The sequence below is a fragment of the Neoarthrinium moseri genome, assembly GCF_022829205.1.
Source record: "Neoarthrinium moseri strain CBS 164.80 chromosome Unknown scaffold18_Wmoseri_CBS_16480, whole genome shotgun sequence".
In the NCBI taxonomy this organism is placed as follows: domain Eukaryota; kingdom Fungi; phylum Ascomycota; class Sordariomycetes; order Amphisphaeriales; family Apiosporaceae; genus Neoarthrinium; species Neoarthrinium moseri.
The window spans coordinates 175,950-192,591 of NW_026055132.1; the positions used below are offsets into that span (position 1 = coordinate 175,950).

A 16,642-nucleotide genomic window follows, 5' to 3' on the forward strand; every position below is an offset into this window, starting at 1 on the left:
TTGGTGTCCTTAGCGCGATCCCCCACACCGACTCGCGCCGTCTGGCCGGGAGCTCTGGTACGCTTCCGCGATTCGCTGGCCGATGGCAGAGAAAATGGATCTTCTGGCGACCTCTCAGGGAGCGAAGATTGGGCAATCTCGCGAGGGTTGGACGGGGCTTGCCGGCGGTTGTTTATTGTGCGACGAGAGTGTTGTTTGCTCCCACGCGAAGGCCGGTCAAGCAATTGGCTCTGGGCACGCGGTTCGCGTCGTGATGAGAGGTGCATCTGGTGGTTCGCGACGATTGGAATGAGCGTGGTGCCGGTGGAGAGCGTACAGCTGCAGACAAGGCAGGATATAGCGCTCTCTCGTCAACTGATCTGCGGGCTTGCAGCGGGAAACGTGGGAGAAATGGTTTGACGCCAAGGCCTAGACGATGTTAGAGATAACATTGGACCCGTTGCTTCTGGTTCAGGTCGAAAGTTCTTTTTCTTTCCCCGAGATCGCCCAAGGGCGGTATCAAGGCATGGCAAGCATGGCATTGATGCCTCCGCCAACCCAAGTAGGACCCTTCTTTCCGGCGATGGACCGTGACAACCGTGAGAGCAGGGAGCACCCACCACGGCCGCGAGGTGGCATTGTATCACCTGCAGGTTCATCTCTTTCCACTACAGCTGCCACAGTAGCATCGAATTGACTAGTTACAATGGGCCACGTCAAAGGCGACCGACCGACCGAGTGAGCCGGACCAGCATCACGAGAGCGGGAGCAGCCATTGCTGTTCGTCCTGGTGGGGTGGGCCGCTGGTTCGGTTGGGCTAAAGCGGGGATAAAGTGAATGCAGGTCCGCTGGGATAGGCTGACGGGCTGCAGCTCTCAGGTGGCAGGGGGGGCCTGGAGGGGTGTGGTAGGGGGTGGGGACCCGCTGTCAGTTTCGAGATTGGGTGGCTTTTCTGCAGCTCCAGCAGCCCTAGAGCCCGCCCAGGCCGCCCGAGACAGAAGAGGTGCGGGCAGCGGGTGTGCTAGTTAGTCAGTCAGTCAGTCAACATCCCACATCGACCCAAGTAAACAGAACCCAGGCAACCCTGAAGTGACCGGACAGGGGGGAGCAAGAAAAAAAAAAGAAGAGTCGACCTCTACCCGCATCACCACCACAATTCCTGCCACGCCACGTGCAACGTGCAACCAACTCCTGAATTCACTATGAAGAAGTCGCCCTCGTCGTCTGCCGAGAAGAACTCTGTATAGAACCTGTTACGCCGCGCACCGGACACCCGATCTCAGCCGCTGGTTGCTCGAGCGCTTCCGCCAACGCCTCCGCCTCCGCCTCCGCTCTGTTTCCCACCTGGTAAGTGAGGTGGATGCTTTCAACCCTCTGGGACAGTTCCCACCCAATGCCTAATTAAGTGACGATCACGACCCCTGCCCCGTGGCTCATGGTGTGTTTGCCAGCTCCCAAATCCTGGTCGTCTGCTCATTAGTCCCTTTGCGCTGCCGGTTGGCGTCGAAACTTCTTTCTCTCCCCTTCACGTCGCTGTTCAACACCAATCAACCCATTTGTGACAACCCGAGGCGCTGATTTCTTCCCAGCAGCACGCATTTTCACGACGTTACGATCCTTGATGGCTCTCAGATACCCTTTCTTGCCTTCCCTTTTATGATTTCGAGCATAGACTGCCCTCATCCGATCCGACCTGCTTCTATATCTTCGTCGTACACATTGATCCGACGACTAGGCCAGGTCGGCCGCCTTTCTCAACATGAGCGGTCCCCCACCTCCGCCGCCGCCACCTCACGGCGAGAACCCAAAGACGACCAGCTCGAACCTCCCGCCCGGTAAATACGACATCTTCATCATCCCACCTCACTCCGCCGGCTCGGGCTTCCTCTACCTGCCCTCGCTTCAGCCCAATGCCAACAGCTTCGCCGCAGGCTTTGCCTCAGCCCTGGTACTTGTCGTCCTGGGCCAGAGCATGGCCCCCGCCTTCAAGTCGTGGTGGAACGGGTTTCAGGGCATGGGCAGCGTAGGCATCATGCTTCTGGTCATAGCAGTGGCCATGGGCGCATGGGCTTTGGGAAGAACACAAGTAGATGGCGGCCCAGGCCCCGGAGGAGGAAGCAGCGGCGGCGGCTTCGGCGGCACTCATGGATGGAGTGCTGGAGGTCAGAGTTGGGCTGGCGGGCCTACACCTGATGCAGGCGGCCCACCTCCGCCACCGCCTCCACATTCCTCACCGCCTCCGCCCCAGTCTGGCCCAACACCCGGAGCACAGGGTGCCGGACAACAACGTTCAGCAGGTCCAGACCAGGAGGCCCCGAAGCCGGAGTCAGGGCCCCAGTCGAATCCGTGGGAGAAGGCTCGGGAAGAGACGCGAAAAAGAGAGGCCGAGCGAAAGGCCAAGGAAGCCGAGCAGAAGAGGAAGGAGGAGATAGCCAAGCGCCTGAAGGAGCTTCGTGAAAAGGAAGCCTTTGAGCGTGCCAAGCGCGAGCAGGCCGCAAAGGAGAAGGCAGCCAAGGAAGCAGGCGAGAAGGCTCAGCGTGAGAAGGAGCAAAAGGAGAAGGCCGACCAGGAAGCCCGCACAAAGGAGCAAGCTGAGAAGGAGAAGCGCGAAAAGGAATTGAAGGAGAAACTGGCGCGCGACAAGGAGCAAAGGGAAAGCCGACTGAGAGAGGCGAGGGAACGGGACTTGCGAGAGAGACTTGAGAGGGAGAAGGCGACCCGAGAGAAGCTCGAGAAGGATGCCAAGGACAGGGAGGCTTCCCGCCTCAAGGAAGAGGCCACACGCAAGAGTACTTATGCTTTCTCTGCTATGGGCGAGAAGACAAACCCCTGGCCGAACGGACGCCCCCCGTCTCAGCCGTCTTCGCCCGCAACACCCAATCCTAACCCGAGCTCCGCTAAACGACCACCAGCTCCCACAGCCAGAACCTTCACTGGCACTGTTGACGAGGAGACATACTCCTACCGTCCCTACGATGAACCGAAGCGACATGCGAGAAGAAGATCGGGCGAGACCATCTTCACTGAGTCTTCCTATGCCCCTTCACAGTCGACTGCACGCACGTCGCCACCGCCGTCTGTACGCGGGCCTTATTCCACCAAGGACCCCGACAAGATTGTCATCAAGGCTGTCTATGGCTTCATGAACCAATTCGCCAAGACGCCCGCCTCCCAGCTCATTTCGGGCCAGGGCCCGGTCACCGAGGGCCTGATCCTGCGCATCACCACGGAAGGTATTTTCATTGACGACGACATTCGCGGCGTCCCCCAGCGAGAGTGGGACGTCAAAGCTTGGACGCTCAAGCTTATGGAGGTATGGTGCTCCTCGCGTGATTTTGCCGAAACGCCGGCCACCTCTACCAAGTCTCCCAATGTGCTTCACAGACCCGCACGCGCGCGTGTAGATCGCGGTCAACCAAAAGTTCTCACCGGCGAAGAGGCCGATACCTTTTGCGAGAACATGCTGCGAACCTGCAAGAACGAGTGTCGTCTTTGTCCACACGGAGATGCCCCATCTTCGTACGCTAACTCGAACACCGGTGGGCAGTCGGGCGAGTGGAAGCAGCGCGGCCTACACATACTGCGTGCTACCCTTAGAGACCAGGAGGGCAAGCGATTCATGTTCGTCCTGGGTGAAGAAGAAGGTTGGAAGGTGGCCGTCGGGTTGCAGCGGTTGAGAAGGGGCACTCAGGTCCGGCAAATGGGAGTCCAGTCCATGTCCGTCCACGAGGCACGCAACACATTGGAAACACTTGGTTGGGTGTAAATTGGGAGGGTCGACATGTTTACTGCCTTGGAATTGGCCGGGCGATTCTTTTAGGAATGCCAACTGGAATGCCGTCCAATCTAAGCGAGTTCCAAAGAAGGACCAACAGAACCTCTCGCACGACAGCATGGACCAGTCACTGGTCTCACCCTACCAAGTTCTTTTTGGGGAGATTGTCGGATTTCAACAGCATGGCAAGCGTGGTGTGGGCGTTTTAGATGGTCAATTTGGATCCATCATTTCCGGGCGTTTGTTCTGGGAAAACAAATTTGCATGTAGAGTTGGAGTTGAGCCCATCACAGGGCAGACGACAAGATACGAGTACGACGAATACATAATTTATTGCACATATTCTGTGATTGAAGATCTGCGTGCGGTCTTGGATTTCTCGAAAGCAATGAGTGCTTGACAGAGTTGGAGCTCAATTCGAATTGATGTGCTGCATTTTAGCGTGTAAGCGATGTGACATCAGTAACTCCCAAGCTCTTCAAGTATACTGAGCTAGTTTTCATATAAGCCCTGGAAACCTGAGTCTCTGATGCTTTTGTAGTTGCTTCACAGAAATCTCACATCATCTCGGCGAAAGTCATTGGTATCCACGAATTGCACTTGCAAATGACTAGGAAAGAGTCCAGCGCTGACAAAACATGCCCAAGATGCTCCAGAATTCGACGACCATACGACAGGGGGGTTGTGTTCATGGTCAATAAACGGCTTCTTTGCCGTGGAATGCAGCAAAGCCCACGTCCTGCAATGGCAGCCATCACGCACGGTCTTCACTGCACAGAGGCTTCAGAGTCAAAGGTTTCCAATATGAATTGTAAGCTCCAAACGTTGCAAATGCTGCAGATCGGCAACGTATGATAGTAGTAGAAGTATTTTCACCAAGCCAACCCCAGTACGCCTCATATGTCCCACACGCAGACTTTGCAATTATTTCTTGCAGGCAACGAAGTTGTTGCCGCTGGCACCGGTGTGTGTAATCAGAGCGTCCAAGGCACCCTTGCTGTCGAAGATGACACGGTCCGCGCCGGGAGAGCCGCCGGTGTAGACCTTGTAGGACGACAGGATGGGGAACTCGTACCACGGGGCCTTGGTGGGGAACGAGAAGCCTTCGTAGTTGTTGTACTGGTGAGGGTAGTTGTCTGAATGTACGGGTTAGTATGAAGTATCATTGCAAGAATGTTACGGGGCCGGAGAGCGAAGGTGTGAAACATACTGATGGCAGACCCCGACTTCTGGAGGCTGTAGCCCTTGGCCAGGGCCTCGTCAATGTCCTCCTGCCAGTAGCATACCGAGCCGCAGGTGTAAACGCAGTCCGCACGCTCGACCAGGTCGACGGTCTCGCGCTCGGCAAGGTCGACGGCACGGGCAGTCACGCTGATGGCGGACAGGGCCGAGATGAGGAGGACCTGCAACCATGGCCGAGGTCAGTATAAGGTTGATTCTCACACACGTGCAACGGGCCTATGCGCACCTTGAGACCAATCATTTTGACGGCAGGAACCAGGAAGTCGGGAGTCAGGGATCTTTGCTGGTGAGTGGCGTGGAAGACTACTAACTACTGATCGAGAGAGGATGGCATAGGTGAGCTATGGGCTAGTTATATGCCATTCTTATAGCAGTGCCGATCTATTGTCAGACGGGCTGGCTATCAGATGCGAGGCCGTCCAATGTTATCTCGACGACGGGCGAATGTCCAAATCAGTGGCCCATAGGCCTTGCAGAGTAGGACTGTCATTGAAGTCGATTTAGCGTTGGGTCCACTGCATAGACGCAAGTCGTGGGCTCCATGGCCACCAGCCCACGCGCGGCGGGCCTGGGGAAGAGGCGACCTTCCCCATCCGGCCGTGACACTCGACCGCCTGGCGACAAGACGAAACGCAGCTCTCCACAGCTCGTCCTCCCCGGCCGTCCGCCAGGTCATGAGGTCGGTGGATGAAAGGGGCATCGGGTGGGAATGGCCGTCGTACGGGCGCCGGCACGACATGGCGCTGCGCGCGCTGATTGGGCCGCTCCCGTCGCAGCGCTACTGATCGCTCGCTTACGGCAGATCTGCCACCAACCCTGCAAACTGGCAGTTCAACCTACCTGCCTATCGTCGCTAAGCCTGCCTTTCCCCTTGGAGGGGGGTTCGCGATTGCCAGGGGACCAGCTTCGACCCTTGGCAACTCTATTGCGACACGGCGTCCCGGAGCCCGCCGGCCATTCCTGGTTACGACAGACGATCTCAATCTTGCGATTCCTGCTGGATCCGGCTTCATTGGAGCGCGCGCAAATAGTTACCCTGTTTACTTTGGGGAAGAGGTGTTGCTGCCGGTTGCGTGTAAGCTCCTCAATCGGAAACCAGCAGATGGCGTGGTGCCAACGTGAGCACCAGTATGGCCGTGCGCATATTGGTCGAACCCAGGAATATAAAGATCACGAAACCTTGGCTTTTTGCAACATCGTCTCGCACCTCTGGTGCCTTCTTGAACCGTACCGCGAGCCTGATAACATAATCGGCACTGGAAGAGCTGCCAATGCTACCAAATTCCCACCAATGACTTGCATGCAGGTCCGCGTCGACGGCTGGAGGAGCATCGGCGGGGAGCCTGTCCAGGGCAGGATCCATGCTCGACCACGAGGGCCAGTCCCGACAATCAGGACTGACCGCTTGCCCATTCGTGGGTACGAAAGCCAACAACTGATCACGCGCTGACCTCGTTGCCGGAAAGGTACTTGAGCTTTGCGTGCCATCACGAGCAGTCATCGTGGTGTAGGACTGACACCGCCTGATGGTTAGTCGGGGCAGCATGTGGCTATTTTTCGATGTTATAAATGACGACGTCCTACTTCGACCGCCCTGTAGCCCTGAGAGCGGGTGAGCGTGCCGTTTGATAATTCCGAAACAATGACATTGTTCGCCAAGGGCTCATATGCCGTCCCATTAGGAGCCTGCCAAGGCGGCGTGGCGTTGATTAGGAAGGAAACAAGCACCTGGGCATTGCCAGGACGTTGATAGGCGCAACTTCTGCACGAGATCTTGATATTCCCATGTGTCTCTTCCATGAAAACTACAGTGAGTTGAGATTCGCCATTGATGCATTCGTCCATTGTGCACTATCATACATGGTCTTGGGGAATAACTATAGAGTACACGGCTCGAACGGCCCCAGGGTATATGCCCCAATGAGATCCCTGTCCATCAGATGCCTGTTGCTACACTACGTGTAGCAATACCTCCATTGACGAGAGTCCTCGAAATATGGTCTTCCCGCGCTGATGGATGCGCGTACAGACGTTTCCGTACAGCCTGCTGCTGGGAAGCTTGTTGGGCTTCGCTGTCGGAAAAGCCCACCAGATGGCGCTTTTATACACCGAATCTGAACTCCCTGAACTTCTTCTGGTAGTAGAACGTTGCTAGGGCACCAGTTGCACCCAGAGCGAGAGGCACAGGCGCGCGGGCGCCCGTCTTGATGATTCGAGGAACTGCAGAACCGAGGAGCGCGATACTGTTGCCCAGCGCCAGCTCGGTGCCGTAGTCCTTGTTCTCCTTGAGGAGGTAGCCTATGGCAAGTGGTCAGGTACTCACGTCAAAAGATACCCCGATTCTGAGGGCGGTCTACCTGCGACTGCATACGATGCACCGAGACCCAGTCCCGCTACGAGGGACGGCGTTGATCGGGTGCGGACGTAGCCCATGGTGCCGCCGACGGCCACTAACGATTCACATCAGCACTCCAATCCATCAATTGGGGGTTGGGGACAGCTCACAAAGGCCGGCGAGTGTGAATGACGGGTGCTCAGCCATTTTTCGATGCGACTTTTGTAATCTGCACAATGTCGTGATGAATGAGCTCAGAGTCGCGGATCTCTCGGGCATGGGTTCCCTAAGATTTGGCAACTGCCAAAACCCCCGAGGATTTGCCGTCCAGGGGTTAGATTCAACGACTCTGATGAACATCGTGCACGAGCAGTTTGCTTCATAATCAGGCTCAATTATTGCCCGCCGAAGAGAATTCGGGATTGCATGTTCGACGTGAGCTCCTCCTTACTATTGGAAGGCTGCAGCAGCAATCCTACTTGGCGGGCAAAGCCTTGCTGAGGGCGATGCAATAGCGTTGGACAGGATGCAAGAACTCGGCCAACGGCATTGCGGATAAGGAACCAGGCCATCGACATAGCATGTTAGGTATTGCTGATATAGCTGAATCACGTCCAGAAATTTGTGGTCAAATACAAGACTCTGCAGCATGCGTTTGTGTCGGCCTGGCACCAGAAGAAGGCCCAAGTGAATAGCAAATGAGACAGCAAGACGAGAAGGGTTCAAAGCAATTAGCTCTCGGGCATAAGACCCTTCAATTCGCATTGATCGGTCATTCAGCACGTAGTACAATAAAAGAATATGCAGAATTCGAAAGACTCGATTATGCTTCATAGGACCAGGGTAATACGAACCCGGCTTCTGCAATATTATTTCCTCATTATCGAATACAGATTTGGATCGGAAGGCAAAATTTAGAGGCAATGCTTGATTAGTATGCCCATGAGAAGGGAGCTCACCAAAATGAGTAACAGCCTCATGCACTCATCTAACGCCGGAGCTTAGATAGTTGTGCCTCTGTGTATCACCGTACTCTGAACACTATGCTGCACAGCGCCATGCAAGGGGTACTGGGGTCATATCATGAGGCATGATTGCTCCCTTCCTAGCCACCACCAAGTACAATCGCTTAAAGCAGCCCGACAACAAACTTTCCGTCTGCCCAACGTTCGCCTTGTGTGTTTACGCTTACACTCTGGGGATGCGATTCAACAGACACCTTTGTGTTTTGTTCTCCCTAAATTCTCTCAGATCAATCAACAGCCGAGGGATCACTTATATTGCGCGAGACAATGGCGAGTACTCTTAAACGGCAGATCGACCTTCAACAGGTAGCTCTTGACACCTACACTGCTTCTTGGGACGTTGAATGGACATTAGGCAATAGGACGTGGATAACAATCGCGAAGCCCCCGTCTGGTTCACCCCATTCCTACGGTCAAGAAGATGAGCCAGAATCCTCGCTGACCATAACCTTCTCTCTGCCATTCCAGCTCTTTTTGGGGGCAGTATCGCAGCCATTGTGCACCATGCTGCTACTACTCACCTTGTTGCCGACCAAAAATAACGGCACTCGAACAGACCAATGTTCTGAGTCTCCACCTCGAGTTCCTTCGGCCTTGTGAGCGAATTCAGAGTACCATCGTCGTCAGTATGCTCAAGATTGGCGCCCGTACGAGCACTCTCCACTTGCAGCTTTCACAAGATAAGCAAGTCAAGTCATTGCCCTAGTTACGGCGACCAACTTCGACGCCCCCCTGGGCCCGACTGTGCCTACCGCATGGAGCCTTCTGCCGGCTCCAAAACCTGTGCCAGATTTTAGCCGCATTGTAAATCGTCAATCTGATCCTCATTGGCTGCCCACGCATCTCTCTGGAGAGATACTTGATGTGACCAAGCGTCTACTCTTCCTCCACCCGCGTGGTAGCCATCGCGTCGACGACATTTGTGATGCGTGGAGTGGCTGCATCGGCTGCCCAGACGAGCGTATGGACGCGACCTATCTGGCTCTGATGACGGACATTATTCCGTCCATGTCCGGTACCCTCCTTCGCAACGGTGGGCTATACGATGCACACAGACTCTTCGCAGAGATGGAGAAGTGGGCGGAGGGTCACCCTGGCGTCCCAGCCCCGATGACCAACTCGGTCGCCGAAGCTATGCAGGCAATGACTCATAACCAAACGGTGGTGCTAGACATTGAGTTCAAGCGGTGTGTTCCCAAGGAGGGCCTTGAGTGGGTATTCACTCGCACCGCCACAAAGATGCTTCATGAAGGAAGGATGGATTTGGACATCACGATTTGCAATGCGGAAATGGAGTTGGTTTGCACCGCACACCAGATTGTCATGGTTCTCGAAGCGCAGAGGAAGTTTCGACGCAAGAAGCCAGAGGCATCATTGTAGAGAAGTTGCACGATAGCCCCAATTCCAGGAGGGTGCGGTTCATAATTGATAGCAGAAAACAGTTTCATGTATATTTGCGCGCAAAACACTCAAGGAAAGTTGATAGAACCTGCTCCTCAATTAGCACTGGGCTTCAGAGCCTCCTCGAGAGCCGCTCGAAAGGCTTTGCCATCATCCGCATGCCAGTACTCCTTGACCAAGCGCATAACATCGTCAATGTTCATGTTACCTTGAGCCACAGGCTGGGCTGGAGATGCCGCTTTCGCGGCGTCGGGCCCTTGCTGTTGCTTCGAAGTCTCTGGAGATGCCGCAGTTGCCACGCCCGCGTTCTTCCCCTGATCGACGGAAGTCTGACCCTTATCAATCTGATTCACGCCGCCTTGCGCACCTCTGTTAGCACTCATACTTGTGGGCTTGACGTCGAAGTTGATTGCCAGCGATTGTGCCGGTTGGCGATCTGTGCCGGGGGGTGCCGATGCATGAGCTGGCGACTGCTGGTCGTCATCTTTATTGGCACTCAGGGCTGGATTCGCCTGCGGAGGCAGGTAAAACTCTTTTCCAAGTGACTTTTGGGGGTCATACGCCTCAGAGTCATCGTTGGGGACAATCTGCTGCACATAGCCGAGGATTTGGGGTCCCGGGATGCGAACTATCATACCGTCGCTCGCCATCTCGAACGTGGCCTGGGACGAGTCTGAAGACTCCTCGGATGCCCGGTTATAGTGGAAGAAGAGGAAGCCGCCGCTGGACTGGCTCCTCTTCACCATGTGCTCTCGTTCCTCCTTTGCCGACATGCTCATGTTCGATACTTTGATGAAGACATCCTTGCAGAGGATATACCCAACAGGGTAAGCTGGGAGAAGACTTCCTTCTTTTGTCGATGGAACAGTGGTATTGGTTTCTACTCCCGTGCGGAAAGCCTTTGCCACATCCTCAGGTTTCTTCTTGTCCAGTTGCTGCCATGTATTAAAAGTGGTGTTTTTGTTGTTCTTCATGTATGAACCAGAGTTCTCGAACAGGTGTGGCTAGATAAACCATGGGTTAGACTGAGGATGCTGCATGCCGGCCTTCGAGCTTGGGTGCTTACCTGAAACCAGCTTGATCTGTCGACTGTCACAAGAGTGACCTTCATAGATATCTCGATGTTTGCGCTGTGTCCCTCATTTGATGAAGTGAAGGAGCCTGTTTCCGACGTGTTTGAACCTCCAGCACTGCCTATCCAAAAGTTACAACTCCACATCTCAGCGTCGCTCGACCCTTTGGTCAGGGAACTCTGGCTGGTGTACTTTTGTTCTCCGACGATGTTGATCTCTTGCCATCTAGAGCCGCCACCTATAGCGGCTGGCTTCGTGGTAGCAAGGTCGCCCACTTTCAGCTCTTGCTTCTTCTCGCTAGCCAACTTGACGCGCTGATCACGGGCTTTCTTGGCAACAGTGAGCCTAGCATTGAGGCCAGCCAGTTCGTTTTCCATGGAGACCAATTGGTTTGATATGAAAGCTTGCTCAGACTTGGTTGATGTAGCTTCTGCGCGGGCAAGGGCGGTTCTCTGGGAAGCCCAGGCGCTCGTTGCTGCTTGAAGCTTGAGCTGAGCTGATTGGACCTAATGGGAAAGGATTGTCAGCTGAACATCTGTTAGTTTATGGAAGACATTTCACATACCCCCAGCACTTGATTCTTGATGTCCTCTACCGTGCCATTGAGATCAAGTTGTGTGACACTCTGTGACAACTCTTTGTTGACCTCTGCCGAAGATGTCTTCCCGGATTCAATGGACGCGAGAGTCTCAGGGTCTTTCACGTCAGCCAAGGTCGAAGCTCCGTCAGTAGCAATGGCAATGGCTATCTTGGCTAGCTGAACCGTCGAGTCCGCATACTTGCTGTAAAGGTCGCTCTCTAGCCTCCTGAGATCCCCAGCCTTGAGATCGACATCTTTCTTGAGAGCTGCTGCGTCCCCTTCAGAAGCATTCTGCAGAGCAGCCAGCTGTCTCTTCAAGACGTCCAAGCCGTGCGACTTGGTCTGGATCATCATAATAATCATTTCCGGATTCTCGCTGAGATCCTCAGCCGAGAAACCCGTATCGAGTGCTGCCGACCAATCCACAGGGCTCATAAGAACCGGATATACTTTGGAGGCTCCGTATAGTGAAGAGTAAGCTGTCGCTCTGAATGAGTCTTTCGCGTCTTGAAGAAGTTCCGCCGCCGTAGCGACATCCAGGTGACCCAAAGCTTCGCGAACGATGTGGGAGTAGCCCCGGACGACTGAATTGGCATACTTCATGCCCAGCTTCCCTTGCTGAGACTGTGTTATGTGAACTAGCGTTCGCGTAAGACTACGCAACTTATCAGGGTCTTTGGATACGATGGCGTTTTCGATCATCTGGTCTCTCTCCAGTTCCCATTTCATTTGCGCATCGTAGTAGTCTGCATAGATAGTTAGAATAGGTCTGCCAACGGAGAGGTCTACTCACCTAGGGTCAGCTGGTTTGCAAACTCCATCCTGGACATCTTTCTAACAAATGAGTTCTTGGCGATCAAGGCGCTGTCAAGCTGCTTCAACGTTCCAGCATCATCGCCCTTACCGCCACCAGCAGTGCCATATTCATACTTGTAGTATGGTTCTTGATCTCCAACTTCGGTAAGTAGCCACGAGCGAATACGCTCTCGTTCTTGGCGAACTTTCCGGTCGGAATCCTCATACTTGGGCACTATGTTGTTCAGAATCTGATTGTATACAGTGCTCAGACTGCGTCCATTCGGAGCTGAAACGATCGCAGCAGCATCGTAGAGTGCATCAGTGAGCCTAAACTCGGCCTCTGCGACAGGGACCGGCTTGATGAAATTGGAGTAAATTCCATTCAGTTCAAATTGGAACTCTTCCTTTGCCAAGTAGCGGGTGGGGGATTGCAATGTCAGAATCTGGGCACCTGTAGGCCCGATAGTCTTGTTGAGTTGGGTGTACATGAGCTCCAGCAAGGTCGAAGAAGGCTTCGACTCTCGTGCAATTGGCACCACACCCCTTGCAGCATTGGATCGTTTTCGTTTCCCAAGGGCATTGTCTGGGTCGCGCGCATATGCTCGCAATGTTTCGACCACTTTCGCTTTCACATTGGTCCACTCCAAAGTCTGCTTCTTCAGAGCCTCCAGATATGTCTGGCGGAACTTTGACCAATTGCACTTGTCAGGATCTGCAAGCTCTAGAAGTTCCTTGATTACTGTAGTGCTCAACCCAAGACGAGTGCAGTACTTCCGAATTGGATCTCTGTTCTTCGACATACGTGACGTGAGACGGGCTCCTGGATGTAAAAGTGCAATATTTGCCTTATCATATCTGCTGAGACCACATACCGTTCGAACTTGGGCTCGAACGTCGGCTTCCTTCAGCAACGCTTTTAGATCGGCAGTGCTGTTGGTAAATGGATGAGCTATGCCATTTCTCAAATATGAAGAAGCTAGCACTTACGCGTAGAGCACATCCATGACTGACCCTGTGTCAAATTTGGTCCCCCTGTATTCGTCTTGTAGATCAGCGACTTTGGTTTGGAAATCCTTGTCTGCTCCAAATATGCAATGCGCATAAACGCCGTCATCCTCATGGGATAGGCCGAGGTAATGGCCAATCTGCGACCCAAGTTAGTGATCGATAGTTCTTGGAGAGGAAGACCCATTTAATTTGCCTACTTCATGTCTGAGTGTGCGACGATCGAAATCCTTGTTGCGCATTCCAACGGCTAGCTTTGGGTCTGCGCTTTTTTCGGCTATTTCCGACGTTTCGGATACACCACGGTAACATATTGTATGCTTCATCTGAGGTTTGCTTGCTACATTAGGAGGTACGCCTGTTTCCCATCTCGTGTAACTTCGAAGGTCGCTGGTCTTGAGAATAGCGTCGCCATTCTTATCCTTTCTCTGGAAAGTGATGAGGATGTCGGCGGCTTCGTTCGACCTATCATCTAGCTCCTCAAAAAGGACGCTGGCGTATTTGGCCCAATCAGAAAATGCAGACCGAAGCCTTCGCCTTTGGTATCGGGAGGGCCAATGTTTCTTGTTCTGCGGATCAGAAGGTGGTTCTGGGCAACCCACGATTTTCCAAGTGATGGTTCTCCTGTATTTTGGCGAAGTCTCCTTTGTGGCGTCGATCTTTACACGGCCAAGCCAGCTCGGATCAATTACAGCATGCGCTGGTGCTGGTGCTTGGCCGTCGCGTATACCATCTGTGTCATGTACTTAGACAACTGGAACTTGACTTTTGCATTAAATGGAGAGTAGAAGGCAATGCCCGAAATCATTGGTATAATCCCAAGGCAATGCGTTCGAAGCATTTCTGTGGCCACTGCAAGACCTGACACCCCACACATAATACTCAAATCCGTTTGCAGTCCTAACACAGGAGCAGATGTGTGAAGCACGAAGCTTGCAGGTAAAGACAAAAGGTGGGGCAAATGAAGTAGGTGAAACTTACGAAGCCTGCCTTGATCCTCCCCCCCAACTGACAAGTCGTTGTCATCGATGACACCCGTGGAGCACATCGGATACAACTCCAGATCAACGACGCGGTCGTCAGGCTCGCCACTGTCATCAGTTTCATCTTCATCCGTGTCAACGTCATCGGAATTATCTGACTCGTCCATTTGCTCGCCGTCCTCATTGATTGGAGGCTTGAGGCCCCTTCCGGGATCTTCACTCCGTGCAGGGTCGTCACCCCTCGCAGGGCCTTCACTCCTTGCAGTATGGGCCTCAAGACACCACTCGGAGAATAGGATCCTGATACGCTCGGTGTCCACGGTGGGTGGAGTCTTGTCCTTGCCGAGTGCATATACAGCTAAAATTTCATCGCTTGTATCGGGGGCTTCCCGGCTGATGCCGCTTTTGACCAAGGCATATTCCAGAGTCCACTCGGACTTACTCTGTTCCCCCGCAGGTCGGGGGTACATGATAGACATATAGGCCTTGTCCATATCCGAGATAGTATAGTTGTAGTCGATGTCATACGGCAGCCCGGTGACTGACGCGGGCATAGGATACTGCACTACATGGCCTAGTATTAGGATTTTTTCTCTTCACCCATATGGCATTACAATCGGTAAGAAACACAGTAAAGTACAACCGCAATAACTTACTGATACTGAAGCGATCAACCTGTGAGAATGAGCTCACGTCCTTGCTGTTGTATCTCTCCACACTAGTGCAAAGTCAGTATTACGTTCGGCTGGTCATAAAGGTCGGACAAATACGACTTACACTTGCTGCATGACAGTCTCCCTATCCCAATCGTCGTGTATACCGTAAAACTTGATTGCCGCCTCAATGCGTTTGACTGGCCAGCCTCCGCCGGCAGGACTCTGGTGCTCGTGAAGCATACCAAGCACGTGGCCAAACTGTAGCGCAGAAAGTCAGCATCACGAACATGACACTTCAGCCAGAAGTCTTCAGCACTTCATACCTCGTGAAGGATCACAGCTCGTTCACCGTCCGATATGGCATCGGAATCAGAAATCCAGCCGAGATTCATAGTAGCCTCATCTCCGGTGGATCTGTAGCAATCCTTGCCTACCAAGCTCCATGAGCCTGCAGACGGAGATGGATCGAAAGCTACTCGGACAGCGGCGCCTGACGAGACTTGGTCGAACGTCACATTGGCGTACCAAGTCCATTCTTCAATGACATCGACAACCTTTCGTCGTTGTTTATCACTGCCACCCCATTGGCCTTGGACAAAACCGTACTTGATTGAGGGCTTGAGGCCATCCCACAGTTTATCAGAACGAGTTAGGACGGCCTTGACGCCGTCGATCTTGATACCTTCAGCTGCAGTTGGGGTCTTGTGCGGTGGGAAGACGACATCCTTGCAGAATTTCCGCGCAGCTATCTCGTCTGTGGCCCTGTGGGATTCTCTGGGGTCTCTGCGGGCAGGGTTAGGTTGTGGAATACTGCCCTTGTCATTATCCGCATCGCCGTTGAGAACATCCTTATGACTCTCTCCATTTTCAGGACTTGGCTTTGGACCATTGTCGTTCGTATCCCCATCGTGAGTTTCAGGGGCCGGTTTGGGCTTTTCATCACCATTGAGAACTAAGTCGAGTAAATTAGGGGCGGGTGCTGCGTCATTGACTTGGGGAACAGCTTCTCCACTCATTTTCAACGAGTCTTCCTCAGAAAAATACGAAAATTTGAGATATACAAGGTAGATTCGACTGAGATGTCATAGAAGTGGGTTATTCACAGAGGTCTCTACAGCGATTGTAAAATTTATAAAGACAGGAATAGCGGCTTATGTGCCTAACTACCTTTACATCGTGCAATCTAACATCTTGCCAAGATCCCTCAGCCCATGGGATCTTTCAACTGCGTGCGGAGTTCCCGACTAGGGAGGTTGGCCTAGCCCCTCATGATCTTTATCTGAGTAAGTTTGCGTTATTAACTGTGAAAGCAAAGTTGTTTCTGGGAACCATGCGACGCTTGTGCTGCCAAGCCGCATGACTATTGGGAGCATTGCACTGCATTGGAGCGTCAGGGTGTAAGAGGGAGGACTATCCAGCTAGCTACGGCTCCTATGGCTTGGATGCGGACTACTATGTACAGAAGCAATCAGAAAGCTGAAAGCTGAGCATTGCATCTTAGGAATTGAGGCTTTTTCAATGGTAGAGGAGATAATGCTGTCACGCGCAGCGAATGGCTTTTCGAGGAAAACGACAGCGAATCGTTTGCGCCAGCCCAGAGGCTGGCACTGTTTCACAATGGTCAGCGCTAGTATAATTGCATGCCAGTTGTAGATTCAACTACAAACTATGCTCCTGTCGGATGTAAACTTGCTCGAACCCTTGCAAGGTGTGGGTCCGAGTATCTGCCGGGTCTGCCTCCTTTGTCGAGTTGTGGCGGACTGACCCCAGGCGGCTGGGCCCGAAGCGGT

At 53.4% G+C, this 16,642-nt stretch overlaps 6 protein-coding genes across 6 annotated transcripts; 2 read left to right on the forward strand and 4 right to left on the reverse strand.

Annotated features, from left to right (window-relative positions):
• Positions 1–1,738: 1,738 nt before the first annotated feature.
• Positions 1,739–3,745, forward strand: JN550_005666 (uncharacterized protein; the record flags this gene model as incomplete). The annotated part of the gene is made up of 1 exon (XM_049317318.1): positions 1,739–3,745. The coding sequence occupies one exon, from the start codon at positions 1,739–1,741 to the stop codon at positions 3,743–3,745; it is 2,007 nt and encodes a 668-aa protein (XP_049172288.1).
• A 933-nt stretch (positions 3,746–4,678) lies between these two features.
• JN550_005667 (uncharacterized protein) lies at positions 4,679–5,237 on the reverse strand (the record flags this gene model as incomplete). Its single annotated transcript, XM_049317319.1, has 3 exons — positions 4,679–4,890; positions 4,965–5,157; positions 5,223–5,237. The coding sequence occupies 3 exons, from the start codon at positions 5,235–5,237 to the stop codon at positions 4,679–4,681; spliced, it is 420 nt and encodes a 139-aa protein (XP_049172289.1).
• Positions 5,238–6,080: 843 nt separating this feature from the next.
• Positions 6,081–6,841, reverse strand: JN550_005668 (uncharacterized protein; the record flags this gene model as incomplete). Its single annotated transcript, XM_049317320.1, has 2 exons — positions 6,081–6,509; positions 6,581–6,841. 2 exons carry the CDS (start codon positions 6,839–6,841, stop codon positions 6,081–6,083), a joined length of 690 nt encoding a protein of 229 aa, XP_049172290.1.
• Positions 6,842–7,097: 256 nt separating this feature from the next.
• On the reverse strand, positions 7,098–7,538 carry JN550_005669 (uncharacterized protein; the record flags this gene model as incomplete). Its single annotated transcript, XM_049317321.1, has 3 exons — positions 7,098–7,294; positions 7,354–7,446; positions 7,502–7,538. 3 exons carry the CDS (start codon positions 7,536–7,538, stop codon positions 7,098–7,100), a joined length of 327 nt encoding a protein of 108 aa, XP_049172291.1.
• Positions 7,539–8,984: 1,446 nt separating this feature from the next.
• Positions 8,985–9,736, forward strand: JN550_005670 (uncharacterized protein; the record flags this gene model as incomplete). The annotated part of the gene is made up of 2 exons (XM_049317322.1): positions 8,985–9,003; positions 9,063–9,736. 2 exons carry the CDS (start codon positions 8,985–8,987, stop codon positions 9,734–9,736), a joined length of 693 nt encoding a protein of 230 aa, XP_049172292.1.
• A 116-nt stretch (positions 9,737–9,852) lies between these two features.
• On the reverse strand, positions 9,853–15,868 carry JN550_005671 (uncharacterized protein; the record flags this gene model as incomplete). Its single annotated transcript, XM_049317323.1, has 11 exons — positions 9,853–10,761; positions 10,824–11,336; positions 11,396–12,156; positions 12,204–12,947; positions 13,011–13,138; positions 13,196–13,353; positions 13,414–13,946; positions 14,195–14,761; positions 14,853–14,914; positions 14,974–15,110; positions 15,176–15,868. The coding sequence occupies 11 exons, from the start codon at positions 15,866–15,868 to the stop codon at positions 9,853–9,855; spliced, it is 5,205 nt and encodes a 1,734-aa protein (XP_049172293.1).
• Between the last annotated feature and the right edge of the window lie 774 nt (positions 15,869–16,642).